Genomic DNA, 12,925 nt, shown 5'->3' with positions numbered 1-12,925 from the left:
TCGACCCTTTGGTGCCTCAGAGGTGTTGACATGCGTGGGCTGTGTACCCAGAGTAGTGGGGTCCTGATAAAGTGACAGAGGGGGCTGAACTGGTGAGCACTGGCAGGTGTCAGGTCACACCTCAGGTGAAAGCACTAATGCGTCCCCTTACGATGTGCCGACATGCCCCTTGGGACGGCTTCAATTTGAAGGACACTGTCAACTTTTCCATGTCTCGCAGGAGTCGATCCGGGATTTGGAGGGACCTCTTTGAGAAAAGTGAAATAAATTATGAAGGCAATTTTAAAAGTGCAAAAGTGAGTATGTATTTAGGATTTAAAAAATCAACAAGTCACAAATATTAAAAAGCTGACAAATGCCCCAATAACACAAAATTCATAAAAATTACAATGTTTTGATCACAATGACTTGATTCACCGTTTTTGTTCCTACATTTTCTGATACATACACTTTGATTCCTCTCTGCATTTATATTAATATATGTGCATTCCATGGCTCACATTTATATGCCCCTTCCCTAACATGCTCTCAACCCTCTGGTTGCAGAACCTCAGCTTCCTGGCAGCTAGAGCGAAAAGGGAAAGTAGTTGAGTTTTTGGCCTCTCATTGTCCAGCCAGGCCAAGCCTGCTTCTTCAATAGAAGACGAGTGGTTCTGAGCCAGAAGAGTTTATGTGCATTTATGTAAGGGACGTTCCACTGAATTTCTGATTGCGTTTTTTAAAAAGAACTAAAATAGCAATAGCCAGCATTTATTGCTTAAATTTTGAGTCTGAAACACAGCAAGCTTTTCCCATGTGTTATGTCATTAACCCTTAGACTAAGCCAGTGAGGGAGGTTCAATCGTTACTCCGATTTTGCACATGAGGAAACAGTTTCAGAGAGGTGTAGCATCAGCCCCAGGTCACGCAGCCCGAAAGTGACGGAGCAGGATTCGAACATGGAACATCTGGCTGCAGCCCCAGATCTTAACCACAAGCTGTATCTTACATGCAGCATGTGGGACCGTTTCTTATATGGGCTCTCTGTTAAGTTAATTAATATTGAAAAGTGATTTATAGTCTTTTCAAGGAGCTTATAAAAATCTTCAAATAAAATATTATGTAGTGATTGAATTTAAAAGACAGATTAAAAAAAAAAAACTCATAACTCTGGTAAAGATCTTCTAGGGGTGGAAATGAGAACCCAGTGCGCTTGGCAGATTGCACCCCGAACCTCCCCGAACCTCAGCCGGGCCTGTTTCACAAGACCTAGGGGCCCCTAGAAGCCCCGAGATAGCCACTCACTCTGCTTTCTCCACCAGTAGCATCGTTTTTATTTGTTGGGGTTTTAATGTGGTCTGAATTTCCCCCCAAAATTGGCCTCAGCCTCAACCACCAATCTTGGTTGCCTGTTTTTCCTCAGTGGGAGGGTTTTTCAAAGTTTTAAGGCCTGGTTCGAATTACCAGAAGAACTCGCTCAGCAGTGTGTGAGCATGGTTTGGGGAACAGGGGCAAGAGGGAGGTACGGAAGCGCGAGCTTCGGCCACTCGAGTGCCCAAGGAGAAGTGACATATTTACACGAGGGGAGTGTCGCCATCGGAAATGCAGGAACTCAAGACTCAGCTCCTCATTAGTAAAATGCAAACTACTGCACACCTGAGAGTTTGGCAAAAACTGATAACAAGGTGCTGGTAAGGATGTGAGTGACCAGGCCCCCGCTCCCCTGCTGGTGGGGACACAAACTTGCGAAGACGCTGTAGGGAGAGTTTGGCCTCCCCCAGCAAAGCTAAATGTGCACGTGCCCCGCGACCCAGCAGCCCATGGCCTGTACCCCTCAGGGCTGTGTGAGTCGTGCGATGGGGTGGCCCCGGCAATTCCAATCCTAAACCAAGTCATCCTGAGCGGGGATCCACACACTAGGGACCACGGTCCAAATCCGGCCTGCCGTCTGTTCTGTTTTGTTCAGTAGTTTTGCCGGGGCGCAGTCACGCCTGTTCGTGACCCCCAGGTCGAGGCCGCTTTCCCAGCACGAGGGCAGAGCTGAACAGTCATAAGAGAGACCGTCTAGTTCGTAAGCTCTAAATATTTATTAACTGGCCGTTTCTGGAAAACGTTTGCCAACGTCTGGTCTAGGGGGTCCATTGCACGTGGGATCAGCTGACGTAGGAGGCTGTTCATGGCAGTATGGTCTGCCAAAGTAAAAAATTGGAAAACCACCCAAATGTCCATCAAAGGGGGTCAATTTGTCCAATGGGAGGTTATAGGGCAGAGAAGCAAGTCACGGTGGTTCCATTGAGATACAGTGTAACAGCAAACAGAACAGAATGTATTGCTTAGAGATATAAACACGGGCGGAAAGCCACGAAGAAAACTGATCATCGTAAAAAGCAGCACGGGTGCTCACTTTACTTTTACCCCTTATAGAGTTTGAGATGTTCCACATGTTTTAGACGCTCTTCAGTGAGTATGTCACATTCCATAATAAGTGATTTTTTTTAACCTCGTACGTGAAACCAGTTTCCCAAGTTGTGAACCGTAAGTCGTAATTCAGTTCATTCTGGTACAGTGCGAAAAATGGCAAAATGGCCATCAAAACAGGGGAACGTGACGCTGCACCCTCTGGAGGGCCCCCTCCCACAGGCCAGGTCCTGCACACCCCTGCCAGCCTTGGTCTTCGCGGCCATGGACGTGGGCCTGGATGGGGCGGTGGCGGGAGGGGCGCGTCAGCGGGCGGGCTGCCCACCTTTGGGCGTCCACGTCTTTAGGGAGCCTGGCCCTGAGACCTTTCATGGCCCCAGGGGACAGCTCCCAAGTAGGGCTCTTTCAAGAACCACCCACTCTGAGAATCGTCCATCTCCCCCACCAATGGGTTTCCAAAGCCGGGCGACCCAGCCCTGGACACTGCTGTGCACGCCGTTTACCTCCACAAGAGCTCACTACCGCTCCACTATCTCTGAAGCAGCCTTCGAAAAGGAAAGCTCTGACCGCCGGTGGGCCTGAGGACAGCCGCGTCGCCGTTTTCCACCGTGTGCAAGAGTGTCGTCCCGCGGCCCCGCAGAGTCCCGTGTCGAGTGCGCCGTGTGTTTGCACTTGAAATATGAGCGATGGTGACGACGCCGCCGAGGACCTTGGGCTTCCCTCCGAGATCAAGCTCTCGCATGCTCACGTTTCGGTTAAGACCCACAATGCCGTGTGTCCTGGGGTTCTCGTTTTCCAGGGAGTAAATCTAGGGAATGCCATGGGTCGTGCAGTCACGGGTGGTGACATTTCTGAACGCGGGGTGAGAGGGGCCGGGTGGACCTGTTCTTCTGGAAGCGTGCCAGGCCTTCCTCGGTGTTCACGTGGGGGGTTTAGTTTGCACCTGGTGAAGGTGCTGTCGTCTTGACATGAAATCGGCCAGGTGTGGAGTCGCAGACAAAGCACTGGAGGGGGGCTGGGCCCCCCAGGGCGTCGCACTGCTGGACGCCCCCCAGGTGACGGCTACCTCACGCTCTCCTTCCTCGCGGGCGCCACCACGAGCCTCCACTCTGGATGTCAGAGTGTCTGGGTCCCCATGGACCCGTCCCTTCCTCTAGTCCCCATCCTGCCCTTGGCTTCTGTCCTCCACATTGGGAGAGGCAGGCGGCATCTGGAGTCAGCACTGGGGGTCTGAACCGGACGCCGCTCCCTACTGGCTGGGCGAGTTAGCAAACCTCTCTGAGGCTCACTATCCTCACCTGTAAGATGGACTGATTACACCCATCTCGTGGGGGGTGGCGGGGACACAAACAACCGTATATGAAGGGCCTGGAGCACAGAGGGCAGGTCTGCCAGCAAATCCTCCTCCCTCTGCCTCCAGCTCAGCTGCCAGGCGAGGCCCACCCCTCATGACAAACCTCTTTCTGCATATCTTTTTTTTCAAAAAGAGTGCCCTGGCATGCCTGCTGACGATTGCCAGCCGGCCTGAGTCAGTCTCTCCAGGGAGTCACGAGGCAGTGGTCGGAGGGCCAGTTCGTGGACCGTGTCCCCGGGCATCTGCTGGGCAGCTGCGCCACATCCTGCAGCACAAGGCTTATCTTCAGGGGCAGGTTTAGTGAGCTTCGCAAGTCAGCCTGGGCTGACCCTCCTCTGGACACCCCGGCCCTCAGCAGCTGCCCGTCAACTCTGCACACTCTTAAAACACGCTGTCCTTGCCTGTAGGAAAGCTCCACTCTCACATGTGCTTTCTGACGCATGGTGGCACCTGGGGACTTGTTCCAAATGCAAACTTATGGGCTGACCAGGATTTCGTGGAAGGGAAACTCTGGAGGCGGGGCCGCGGTCAGGCCTTTCACCAGCCCCGGGGAACAGGTGCCGGAGCCCACGTGGGTCTTGCCGGCCTCGGCTGGGGGAGGGGGTGGAGGTGGGGCTCATCCAATGCACCCCCCGGGGTGGGCAGGCACCAGACCGGCCTCGATCTCTTCCCCTCCCCCTCACATGCCCCACAGCTGAACGAGGCGTTGTCTGTGGCAGAGCGGGCAGGCTCGGCGCTTCTGATTTATTCACTCTTTAATTGGACAAACACCCAGCAGCACTCACTGCTAGGCAGTCCTCTGGGTACGGGGGATACGGTGACAAGGCCGTGCCATCTCAGAGGAACTATGTTCGTGCTGTAATGTCAAAGCATGGTGAGTGCATGGTAAAAGCGGGGTGAGGGGTAGAATGTCGAGGGGAAGGGGGCCTGTCTGTTTTTACTTGGATGATAGAGAGGACACATCTGGGCATCTATATTTTGCCCTTTCGTCCTCATGTTGGGAAGAGCACGTTGATTGTCACCCACCCCAGTCAGTCCAAACGTCCCACCGTCCTGACCCACAGTTTCGGGGGCAGGGCCGTGACCCGGGGCCGGCCAGTCAGAGCCCTCATCTCTCCGTCCCCCACGAGCATGCACGCACGCGTTAGCCATGGGCTCCGAGCTGCTCAAACGAGACTCAGTCCAGAGCTTTTCTCAGAAACCACTGGAGAGAAAGAAATGAAAACCCGCTTTTAGTAACTGCCGAAGTTATTGGGCAGTGAGGATTCTAGGCGTGGGGTGTTCAGGGGCCGCCGTGAGGGAGGAGCTTTCCTGAGGAACAAAGCCCCCAGAGGAAGTGGAGTAAGAGGGGCGTCCTGATCACATGGTCCTGCCATGCCGAGCCTCTGCTCCGGGACTTTTCCCTTCGGGCAGCCAATGCTCACCTCTTCCGGCTGGAACCTGCCTCAGTCCCTGGAAACTCACGGGGTCACGATGCTAAGTTCAGAGAACACAGGTTTCACTCCTGGCTCTGCCACTTCTGGGCTGATTTGTCACCCCCTCTGTTCAAAGGGCTGGTCGAGGGGATGGCAGAGAGCCATCCGCCCTTCACCTTCGCTTACCCGCGTGCGTGTCCTGGGTTCCAGACACGTGTGACTGTGTTCCCGGGAGGGGGGCGGGGGGGGTGGCCAGTCTATCGTCATCTCTACCCGGACAGTCCAGATGGTACAGTGCTCTGCCCCCACCTCAAAGAAGCACAAGTGTCCTTCATTCCCCTTTACTCAAGAAAGGGGAATTACATCGAGTTCACGGCCAGTTCACTGTCTCCGGTTATACCGGTTCCTGCTGCTGGCCGGGGAGCTGTATGAGGTCCCGATGGGGTTTTCTTTTCCTAACCCACATTGTAGTAGATGCAACGCTTACTCTCATCTCCTAATTATGGGAAAATCAGTCGTTCCGAGGCGGACCTACACTGCATGTGGTTTTTACACATCCTCCACCAAGAACAGTCCCCCCAGATCGCCGCCCCGATGGCCTGCCAAGGAGGAGGGGCGGGATAGGGGCTCTGGAAAAGCAATCTGGACTGACCAGCCATTAGACTGGGACTCTGTCCGTGTGACTATAAGAGCCTATTTCCACGTCTCAGCCACTGGAGCAGTTTGGGGCTGCACCATTATCGCTGTAGTTAGTGTCCACCGAGGACAGTTTCTCAACTTTTATTCCATTATTGCCCCCCAAAGGACGTTTTTGACTTTTTTCTAAACGTCTCTAAGCTCTCGCCATGGAATTTTACTACCACAGTTAGACTATATACCTGTTTATGTACTATATGTATATCTGTACTATATTTACGTGTAAGAATAATATGATTTTCTGCCTCCGAGAGCCATTTTGCCCTCGGGGAAATTATCCCCATTAAGGAGGCATGATCTAGTGCTTATTCTGTATGCACCAGGCTCTCTTCTGAGCGCCTGCTTACCTTAGCTAATTTAATCCTCACCATGACCCTAAAAGGAATCCCCACTTCAGAACTGGGGCACTGAAGCACAGAGAATTGGTTGTCCAAGGTCACAGAACAGTAGGTGCTAGTCTCAAGTTAACCAAACTGCAAAAGTTAGCAGAATAGTTCCTACGCAGGACTTCCCTCACTTCTGCACCAAATACAAGAAGTTTAGGCCAACTAAAAAGTTGGAGGAGCAGCCCTGTCCCCAGACCACCCCCGGGTTTGATCATCCGCTAGGACTCACAGAACTCGCTACAAGCTAAATATGTTCATGGTCATAGTTTATCACAGGGAAAGGATACAGGTTAATTAGCCAAAGGAATCGGCACATAGGGCAGAGTCTGGAAGAGTTTCAAATGCGTAGCATGCTCAGTGTGTATATTACCCCCGTGGCACTGCCTTGTGACAATACGCACAGAGTCCTGCCGATCAGGGAATGCCTACGCACGCTTTGGAGTCCAGTTTTGTCTTGTCGTTTCGTTTGACTCGTTTTCACTGGAGCTTCATTATGTGGGCATGGTTGATGGCTCGACCGATGGCCCAGGGGCGGACCTCAGTCTCCAGGTCAACTGACAGCAGGACCCAAAGCCTCCGCCCTGAATCGCATGGTTGGTCTGTCGGGTATGGCCAGTCCTCATCTCAAGATCTGATGTGGCCAGTCTCCACCCTAAACAAAGATTCCTATCAGGTATAACATTACTCAGAAGTCAAGGACAAAGTCTAGAGCTGTCTTTGGGCAAAGGCAAATTCTTTACTGCCCAGCGCTGGGGCTGGGATTGAAAGATGCAGTTTGAACCGTGGGGAAGAAGGCGGACCTACCGCTCGAGTGTTGAGCCTTGTACTCACGACAACACCGTGAGGGGACAGGCACGTAGGAGTGAGCTGGGAGTGGCAGGCTGACTAACGCCCCAATCCCTGAGAATGTTCCTTTACAGGCAAAATAGACTTTGTGGATGTGATGAAGTTAGGGACCTCGCGATGGGGAGAGTACGCCGGATCAGCCAGGTGGCCCCTGAATGTAATCACGGTGTCCTTATAAGAGGGGAGGCGGAAAGGAGAAGGCGATTCCAGACGAGATTAGAGTGATGAACTCCGGAGATGGAGGAGCTAAGAGACACAGGCGGCCACGAGGACCTGGAAGAGGCGGGGACACAAATTCTCCTCTCAGAGAACCCAGAGGCCCCCGCCCTGTGGGCTTCTTGACTGAGCCCCATGTGACCGATTCTGGACTTCTGGCTCCAGAACTTGCAGAGAACACGTGCGTGTTGTTTTAAGCTACCAGGTTGGTGGTGATTCCTTGCAGCAGCCATAGGCTGAGACACAGAGGAAGCTGAATGTTTTTTGTCTGAGACCCTGGGGCCAGGAAGCGCTGCTCTAGAATTTTCACAGAGACCTCCCCGCTCCACAGGAGATGGCTCCGGGGAGGCGGCAGTTGGCCCTCACTCCTGCGTTGAGGCCGACTACTGCTCACCGATCCTGCTTCTCTTTTACCGATCTGGGGGCAAGGGTCAGAACCCCGGTCAATACGATGTTCTCAGTGGCCACAAATGCAGCGGCCAAGGGTGGCCGGGAATCCATTCCTTAACCTGCCTCCCAGACTTGTGAGGACAGCAGCCTGATCCTGAGCAGGTCGCCTCCATTTCTTTTCATGCCTGAGTTTGTGACGCCAATCCACTTAAACACCACAACTCCCATGAGCCCCCTCACCAGCCCGTTGCTGGGAGATTCGGCTCTTACCAACTGCGATCGCGTGTTCCTGCCCTTGGCACTTGGCTTCCTGGCTCTTTTGTCACGATTGCAGGTCGGTCCCCCCAGAAGCAGAGTTTGAGGCAGGGATTTATTTATATACAAGTGAAATGAGGCCTCAGCCGCAGGCGAGTCTGCTTGGCCCACTGCTGGCCCTGCCCTGCCACCACCACGTCCCAGGCTTGAGGCTGAGCGGAACTGGGCTCAAACCCCAACCGGCCAGGAGGTCCCCTTCTCTGGTTAAACCATCATCGAGACGCCAATGGAGGGGACGCGGGCCACTGCCCAGCAGGACTCATCCTTCGACTGTTCCGACATCTTAAGGAAACTAAGGTTCTTGGGGACAGTCAGTACCATGTGACCTTGATCAAATCACTTCACCTCTGAAGCTCAAACGCTCTGTCTGAAAGATGGAGACAGCTACCAGCAACTTCGCAGGGCCGTCAGGAGGGCTAAGAGCCCCATGCATAGTAAGTGTGCAGCACAGACCCTCAGGGTTCATCCATCCACATGGCCATTTGGCAAATACTACCGAACACCGACTAATGCTGGGCGCTGTTCTAGGTGTTGGGGATACAGCAGGGGCAAAACCTTAACTCCCGGTGGAAGACAATAGACAGACAAGCAGGTAAGTGTATGCATCCGGTAGCCATAGAAACAAAGGCAGTGATACTGGGAGGGGTCGGCCAGGCAGCTGGGCATACTTTGCAGTTAAGGTAGTCACAGTTCATACAGTGACAGACATTTCAACAGGGAACAGAACCTTATTATTTTTTCATTAATCTGTTTTCTTGGCTAATTCTTGTCAAGGCTCTCACGGGTCTGTGGAATTGCCAAGTGCCTGTGGAGGTGGCCAGGTCTGAGAGTTGACGGGACTGGTGGCTCTGTGTTGCTGGCCCCATCTGGGCTGTGGCAGAGCTCAGGGTTGGGGGTGCAGGGGTCATGCCTATGAGCTGTTCTTCCAAGGTCAGGCTACAGGGCCACACCCGGCTTTTATGTTCCACTCTGAGTGCTGGGGTGGACATGGTGTGCACACTACACAAGACAAACAATCCTTCCACTGTGCGTGCCAGACACTCAGGAGAGGAGGGACCCAGAGGAGGCCCGGGTGCTGCCTCATCAGGGTGCAGTAGTGGGACAGTGAGCAGGGAGCTCAAAACCAGGGCCAGACACCAGGCAGGCACACGGTCCATCAGCAACTCTCAGCGACCCCAAACCCAAAAGGCGCCTCCTTCCCAATCTTCCAGGTCAAGGGCCTGGGACAGGCTCTGACTGCACCGATGGAGGTCCCGGGCTCTCCCTGACGCAATCAAGGGGCCTGGCGGCCCCGCTGCGTTGACTGGCCGGGAGCGGCAGGTCTGATGCCAGCAAAGGCGGGGCTGCTGGGTGCGGATCCAGTTCCTCGGGAGCCGGGAAGTGCCTCAGACTCGCCAAGCTCTGGCCCTCCTTCAGCCCCTGGGCCTTTGCACACGCAGTTCTCTCTCGGAAAACGTCCCCCCCTCTCTGCCAGGCCGACCCCCAGGTCTCCACTCCAATTTCGCCTCCTCCGAGCGGCCCCCCACACTCCGCTGGCTGGTGGCCTGGTAGGTCGGCCTGGGCTCCCAGCGTTAGGCGTTCAGGAAACGTCTCCGGGGCGAGGGATGCCACGCCATCCACACGCGGACCCCCTCTGCGGCCATGAAAGGGGGCCCGCGCGCGCCCCGCCACCCTGCTTCCGACCCCGCCTGGCCGGGGGCGCACAGACTCTCGCTCGCGCACGCACGAACCCGCCCCAGCCACAGACCACGCGGATCCGGACGCACAGACAGACACGCGCGCGCAGTCACCCACGCACGCCCCGCCACACGCACGCCACCTGCTCCGCCACACACAGGCACAAGTGCGCGCACGCGCGGCCCGAGTCCCCGCCCCGCGGCCGCGCCCGTGGGGGCGGGGAGCGCGGGGGGCGGGTCTTGCGACACCGCCCGGGAAGCTGAGCGAGGCTGGGCGGCCCCCGCCACATCCTCCTCCTCCTCCCGGTCCAAACCTGCGGAGCGGGGCCAGGGCCGAGCCGAGGGCTCCGAGGGCGCGGGCGGAGCGGGGCACGGAGCCATGGCGCACCAGACGGGCATCCACGGTGAGGGCGGACGGCGGGCGGGCGGGGGGCGCGGGGTCTTCGCCCGCGGCTGCGCCCCCTCCCCGGCTCCCGGCCCCTGCCTCCTCCCCGGCTCCAGCCCCGGGAAGCTTCCTGTTCTCTTTTGCAGCTGCGGGTCGCCTGGGGTGGGCACATCTGGGGGCGGGGGGCGGGCTTACTGTGCAGAGTTGGGAGTGGGTGTCTATATGCGTACACGTTTCGGGCGGAAGTGTCTGTATGCCCATCTGGGGGTGGATGTGCCCGTGTGACCATCTATGGATTTTGTTCCTTTCTGGGGGTGGGTGTACCCGGATGCACACTTCTGGGGAAGTGTGCACGCATGTGCACTTGCGTGTGCAGTCCTGTGTGTGTTCATCTGGTGCACATGCACTGTTAGCTGATTGAATGGGCACAGGAACACGGACCCATCTGTAGACACTGTGTTTCGTGACTGTGCACACGTCTGTGGGTGTCCGTGTGTGTGCATAATTTGGGTGCATCTCAGGGTGCGTTGGTTACCATGGATGCATGGACCAGAGGTGCCTGTGTTTGGCTTGAATGAGTTTGTGTCTGTTTGAGGAGGGGTTCCTGGCCTTTGGCTCCTCCCAGGACCCTCACACACTCATGCAAGCCAGGCTGGATAGGGCCCTCGAAGTGGAAAAGGGAGAGTAGCCAGTCTGACCTTGACCTCAGATCTCCCTCCCATTTTTCATTCTGATTTAATGGGTCTGTCCCAGCCAGGGTTGGATGGTCCCAGCTCCAGTCTAGGGACCGAGAAAAGGGTCCAAATATGGAGTTTGTGGCCCTAGAGGGTCCTGGCCCTAGAGAGCGTAGGCCGGCTGCCCTCACCCCAAGCTTCTGCAAACCAGAGCATCACCCCCTCCCCCAGTGGCCCCGGTTTCCTCCTTAGAGAGGCTGGGAGAGCAGCAGTGGCCAGAAGCCAGATGTCCTGACCCTACCCAGCCTCAGCGTCACTCCCCACTGGCCCGGGAGGGCTGCCTGGCCTGTGCAGAAGGCCCAGGCTGCTTGCCCAGAGAGCCTGGTGGTTTGGCCATCAGCCACACTAACCCCACACCATCATCCCCACCTGGGGCTGCCACCATCGACCGCCCTGACCGCTTGGATCTCGGCTTGTGGTTGTGGCCACTTGGTGGCTGGACAGCCCTGAGAGGGCTTCCCTGGCCCCATCCCACAGGAACAGAGAAGACACTGGGCTGGCTCAGGGCCAGCCTCTCCAGGAGGGGCTCAGAGGGGCTGCTTGGTGAGTCAGCCCCAATGGAGGGAACAGTCATGGCAGGACCTGCCCCTTCCTTCCCTTTTGTCTGATCATAGCTGCCACCTCCCACTGGGAGGGGAGCGGAAGTTAGGGCTCCTCCCCTGTGCTCCAGGAGACAGACAGGTCCTGTGCCCAGGGCCCTGCCGCACCCCCCATCTCTCATACCACGAGACAGGCCTGCCTAGGAGGTCGCTGGGGACCGGGCGCCCCCAGCCCTCCTGCCTATGAGCAGCCCACTCCCGTCTTTGGCCTGGGGATCTGAGAAGAGAGACTGCCCTGAACACTCAGGTGCCAGCCCTGTCTAGGTGTGAATCTGGTGACCTCAGAGCAGGCAGGGGACAGACCTGTAACCTGACGCTCAAGAGGTGGGGGCTGAGCAAGGCAGTGGGCGTGGGGTAGGGGGCATGAATCTTTGATGATAGAGGCTCAGGTGTCCCGGGCCTGACCTCTGGATTATTAATGGTGACTGAGGAGGCATGGGGGGTTGTCTCTTCCCCTTCTGAGGTGTCACTGCCCTGGTAATACTAGAAAGGGTGTGTCAGCCTCTCTGCTGGGGGAGCTTCCTGGCCCTCCCTCCCGGAAGGTCTGAGCGGGTGGAAGGGACAGCTCAGCACAGCCTGCCTGTTATGTTTGCATTGATAAAAGTTACTGTCATTACTGGAGCACTTTCTCCCGGTCACTCCCGACCACGCCCTCTGCAGACCAGAAGTGTGAGCTCTTCCTTATAGAGGAGTCCGAGGTTCAGGGAGGTCAGAGGTCACACTCAGCTATGGGAAAGGGGGAGTCCCAGAGGCAGAGTCTTCATCAGGGACCTGCTTGGGCTCTGCAGGCGGGTGGTTCTGCCCTGCCCAGTGGGGCCCTGTTTCCGTGTCATGCTGCTCCGAGCCCCAAGGACCTGCCCGTCCAGCAGCCTTGGAGGGCAGTTCATAGCCGGAGGGCTCAGGCTCAGGGTCGCCCTGCCTGAGGGACGACCAGAGTTTGTTTCCCTAACAGCCCCCATAACGGCCCCCCATACCCAAGCTGCCCAGTCTGAGCCCTATAAATATTCTCTGACCTCAGCGCTCTGGCTGTGTTCCTGCAGAATTCTCCTGACCCCCGGGAGCCTCAAGGTCATGCTGGCCGGCCCTGTGTGCCCAGACACCCAAGGCGGGTCCTTCCCCATTTGGATCTTGGTTTCTCCGTCTGAACCACAGTGGGTTTGTGACTTCCCATAGGTCCCCAGTGCCTGCCATGGTCCTCACCTCTGCACTTGGGTCCTTGGTCATGGGCTGTCACCTTCCAGCTCTGTGGCCCAAGGACCAAGACAGGGTCTGTTTGAGGGAGTTCCTGAGAGTCATTCCTCCTCCAGGAAGCCTTCCCGACTGCCTGGGAGTTGGGAGCTTGTTGCCCCCTGGCAGGGCTGTGCCAGGGCTGGGCTGGCCCCTCAGGGCCTCTCCGGGTTAGGCATCCTGGCTGGTGGGCTGGGGCTAGGTGTGCATACACGTGTGTCAGTGCGTGCCTGTTGCGTGTCTGTGTGTACTTTGTACACCCTTTGCCTGCAAACGTTTTCACCAAGCT

At 56.3% G+C, this 12,925-nt stretch overlaps 1 protein-coding gene and 1 long non-coding RNA gene across 3 annotated transcripts in view; one reads left to right on the top strand and one right to left on the bottom strand.

Annotated features, from left to right (window-relative positions):
• Positions 1-6,497: 6,497 nt before the first annotated feature.
• On the bottom strand, positions 6,498-9,833 carry LOC120582426 (uncharacterized). Its single transcript, XR_005647558.1, has 2 exons — positions 7,971-9,833; positions 6,498-6,900 (listed from the first exon to the last, which is right to left on the bottom strand). It is a non-coding gene; the product is annotated as an uncharacterized LOC120582426 (long non-coding RNA).
• Positions 9,834-9,924: 91 nt separating this feature from the next.
• LOC120582423 (twinfilin-2) overlaps positions 9,925-12,925 on the top strand; it is a 16,250-nt gene continuing 13,249 nt past the window's right edge. The window contains exon 1 of one of the 2 annotated variants that reach the window (XM_039837934.1): positions 9,925-10,095. In XM_039837934.1, the coding sequence (XP_039693868.1) occupies positions 10,071-10,095 (25 nt within the window). In that variant the 5' untranslated portion in view covers positions 9,925-10,070. The remainder of the gene's footprint in view (positions 10,096-12,925) is intronic. The other variant, XM_039837933.1, reaches the window with a different exon arrangement.

This window comes from Pteropus medius, unplaced genomic scaffold (genome assembly GCF_902729225.1).
Source record: "Pteropus medius unplaced genomic scaffold, Ma_sr-lr_union100, whole genome shotgun sequence".
Classification (NCBI taxonomy): Eukaryota; Metazoa; Chordata; class Mammalia; order Chiroptera; family Pteropodidae; genus Pteropus; species Pteropus medius.
The sequence above is the reverse complement of the archived record's forward strand: the minus strand, read 5'-3'. Positions and strand labels throughout refer to the sequence as shown.